Raw genomic sequence first — 3,112 nt, 5'->3', positions numbered from 1 at the left:
CTTGCCCTTATTTTTGTTTTCTTGACCAGGAAACCCATGTTTTCTATAGCATACAGCCTCTGCGTGTCCTGGACGCCCACAAAAATGACAAGCATTGGAATTGACAGAATTTATGGAGCTAACATTGTTAACTTTGGACTCATTCTGGACAGCGTCTCCATTGAGTTGCCTCTCCTGCTGCAACACGTAAGAGAAAATCTTGGCTATGGTAGGTATGGGCTCCATTAACAGAACATGAGACTTCACATTAGAGTATTGATCATTCAACCCGTTCAGAAACTGCATAGCCTGGTCCTCTCTCTTTCGTTGACAAATTAGGGAAAGAACTCCACATGGACACTTCTCCTTGCAGGAACACACAGGGTCGGGGCGAAAATTGTCCAACTCGTCCCACATGATACGTAGCTTGGTAAAGTACTCTGTGATAGTAAGGTCGCCCTGTTTAAGGGCAGCAGCGTTAGCCTTCAATTCAGAGATGCGAAACAAATTTCCTTGGAAGTATCTGGACCTTAAATCATTCCAGATGTCCTCCGCATTTTCCATCCACAACACACTTTGACGAATTTGTTCAGAAACCGAGTGAATAATCCAAGAAACCACCATCTTGTTGCATCTTCTCCAAGAAGCATAATCTTTATCTTCCCTTTTTGGTTCAGACAATGTCCCGTCCACAAACTCTAGCTTATTCTTTGCGCTTAACGCAGTCTCCATCGCTCTGCTCCAAGAATGGTAATTGTTACCATCAAGAACTGGAGAAACGAGACAAGTGGCTGGATTTTCGCTAGGGTGAATGTACAAGCAACTATCCACAGATGTGGCTTGAATCTTTTCTTCTGCCATCGATGAAAGAAGATAAAGGAGAAGCAAAGCTCTTCGACAAGAATCTAGGGCAAGAATCGAAGAAAAAGACGAAGAATCCAGAAGAGAAAGAATCAATCAGAGATGGCGCAGCAGAGCTCTTCCTACGAAGAGCTCTGATACCATATCAGAATTTCATCTTCATGGTAATGATCAACAATTGATGTCTCGGGAGAGGAAATGTGTGAATACAGAAGCAAAACAGAGAATAGGGAAAAAAAGGCAATGAGAAGCTGCGAGAAGAAAAACTTTACTAATTGTGTTACTGTTGCACAAAAGTAAAAAGAAAGTATTTATACATGGATAAAATACTTATAACTGACAGTAATCAAAACTTATTAAAGCTAAGACCTCTGACATTATTTGCTCATTCAGTGGTCGAATATTTTTCCAACAATACTTTGAACTTCATAATCTTCTTTTCAATAGAAGAGAGAAATAGAAGAAACAACAAAGTTTACATGAGTTTCACATAGACATAATCCACTTAAGATAAGTTGCAGATGAACAAAATTACATGAAGAAAAACATGAAATCAAAAAATTAAAAAATTTTCATCCTTAGAAGAATTTTGATTTAATTTGTCAACCCACACATTTTTATTAGTTTCCTCCTTTTTATCATTTTCCTCCTTTGGGGTTTCCTCTTCATTATTTTTTGCTTCCCCTTTTTTTGTTTTATCTTCCTCCTCTTTACTCTTGGGAAAAAATATTCCATGAACAAACGATTCAACATCCTTCTGTGAAAACCCTAATGAATCCTTTATCTCATTCTGAGGAATATACGGTGGACGTGAGATTTCCAAGATCGTATCCCACTGCACCCCTTTGAAGAAATCGTGCCTCTTGATCTCGTTCACCTGGATCCTACGGTTAGGATCCTTGTGAAGCAACTTTTTAATCAAGTCCCTCAAAGGCGTTGTTGCACCTGATAAATCGGGTTCCTTCGTTATGATACGATGAAACGTTTCTTTCCTATTGGCGCCCTTAAACGGCGTCGCTCCGTAGATCAACTCGTACAGAACAATGCCCAATGACCACCAATCAACGGCGAAGTCGTGTCCTTCTCCGGAGATGACTTCCGGTGCCACGTAATCTTCCGTTCCGACAAAGGAGTTCGACTTTTCCACTGAGTCCGACATGCTGCGACCCGTTGGGATGACGTTGAGTTGACTCGGGATATCTGAGTCGTATAGGGATATCCCTGAATGGCAGTAACAGCTGAATCGTGATAGTCGTCGCTTCCTCCGATCCTTCTCCTTCTCCGGTGGCGAGTCAGAACCCGGCGATGAGTTGCTACTCGACGGCGAAGTTAAGCGCAGGTATAACTTCTTGGAAAGGTCAAAATCCACTAACATTATGTGACCTGATTCTTGGATCATGATATTCTCTGGCTTTAAATCTCTATACACTACTCCAAAGCTGTGCAAATACTCCAACGCTAGAACCAATTCTACTGCATAAAACCTTTGCACAAGAACGTGTACCATCATGATATTTATAATTTTCATTGTAAAGAGGTAATAAAATATACTAAATGTGGATTTTTTTTAAATGGCTGTTTCTGCATCTAAAAATGATTAAAATAATTGGATTTTGTTTCAATGGCTGAGCGGTGGAAGAGGATTGAAGATGAAATTTAGAAATGGGAAAAAAAAAGATGTGGATTGTTTGTACCTTACGGTTTCTTCGGAGAAGGTCTTCTCCGGTTGCTTCTTCCGAAGCAAATGGAGGGTTCCGCCGTGGCAATAATCGATTGCGAAGCCGGTGAGTTGGTCGGTGTCGAGGGAGCCTCGGAACCTGGGCAATAGCGGGTGATCAAAACGACGTAGTATGTGCCTCTCGAACGACACCCTCTTGCACCTTCCCTCGTTCCTGTTCTTCTTCCTTAGCAGCTCCTTCGACACCACCTTCAGCGCCAACCAGTCTCCGCTTCCCCCCGCCTCCACCCGCGCCAGGAACACCACGCCCTTGGCACCGCGTCCCACCGCCGACACCACCTTCAGGTTCTGGAAGTCCAGCATCTCCCAGCGCCGGCTACGCTCTCCGCCGTCGCTGCTGCTGTCGCTGTCACCGCCGTACATGGTTGTCCGGGCACCGAGAGAACCCCCGCACGGACTCTCGGGTGAGATTTGGCTCTGGTTTGTGCTTAGGGAAGCCTTTTATAGTCTTCCTTTTTTGCGCGATGATGTGGGTGGTTTTTATTGGTGAATTTGGGTGTTAAACGGAGTTATTTTATAGGATGGACCCTACAT

The 3,112-nt window shown here is 43.3% G+C and overlaps 1 protein-coding gene across 1 annotated transcript; it reads right to left on the bottom strand.

Annotated features, from left to right (window-relative positions):
• Positions 1-1,092: 1,092 nt before the first annotated feature.
• Positions 1,093-3,112, bottom strand: LOC114184144 (serine/threonine-protein kinase OXI1-like). The gene is made up of 2 exons (XM_028071401.2): positions 2,535-3,112; positions 1,093-2,324 (listed from the first exon to the last, which is right to left on the bottom strand). Exons 1-2 carry the CDS (start codon positions 2,939-2,941, stop codon positions 1,394-1,396), a joined length of 1,338 nt encoding a protein of 445 aa, XP_027927202.1. The 5' UTR covers positions 2,942-3,112; the 3' UTR covers positions 1,093-1,393.

Source organism: Vigna unguiculata, chromosome 5 (assembly GCF_037176805.1).
Source record: "Vigna unguiculata cultivar grain cowpea cultivar isolate G323 ecotype 2 chromosome 5, ASM3717680v1, whole genome shotgun sequence".
Lineage (NCBI taxonomy): Eukaryota > Viridiplantae > Streptophyta > Magnoliopsida > Fabales > Fabaceae > Vigna > Vigna unguiculata.
The sequence above is the reverse complement of the archived record's forward strand: the minus strand, read 5'-3'. Positions and strand labels throughout refer to the sequence as shown.

What these genes read in the sequence shown, in the direction of transcription:
- LOC114184144 (XM_028071401.2), bottom strand. Translation starts at nt 2,941, where the DNA reads ATGTACGGCGGTGACAGCGACAGCAGCAGCGACGGCGGAGAGCGTAGC. An exon ending in TTCTCCGAAGAAACCGTAAG is followed by an intron (nt 2,325 to 2,534) that starts GTACAAACAATC and finishes TCTTGTGCAAAG; the next exon opens with GTTTTATGCAGTAGAATTGG.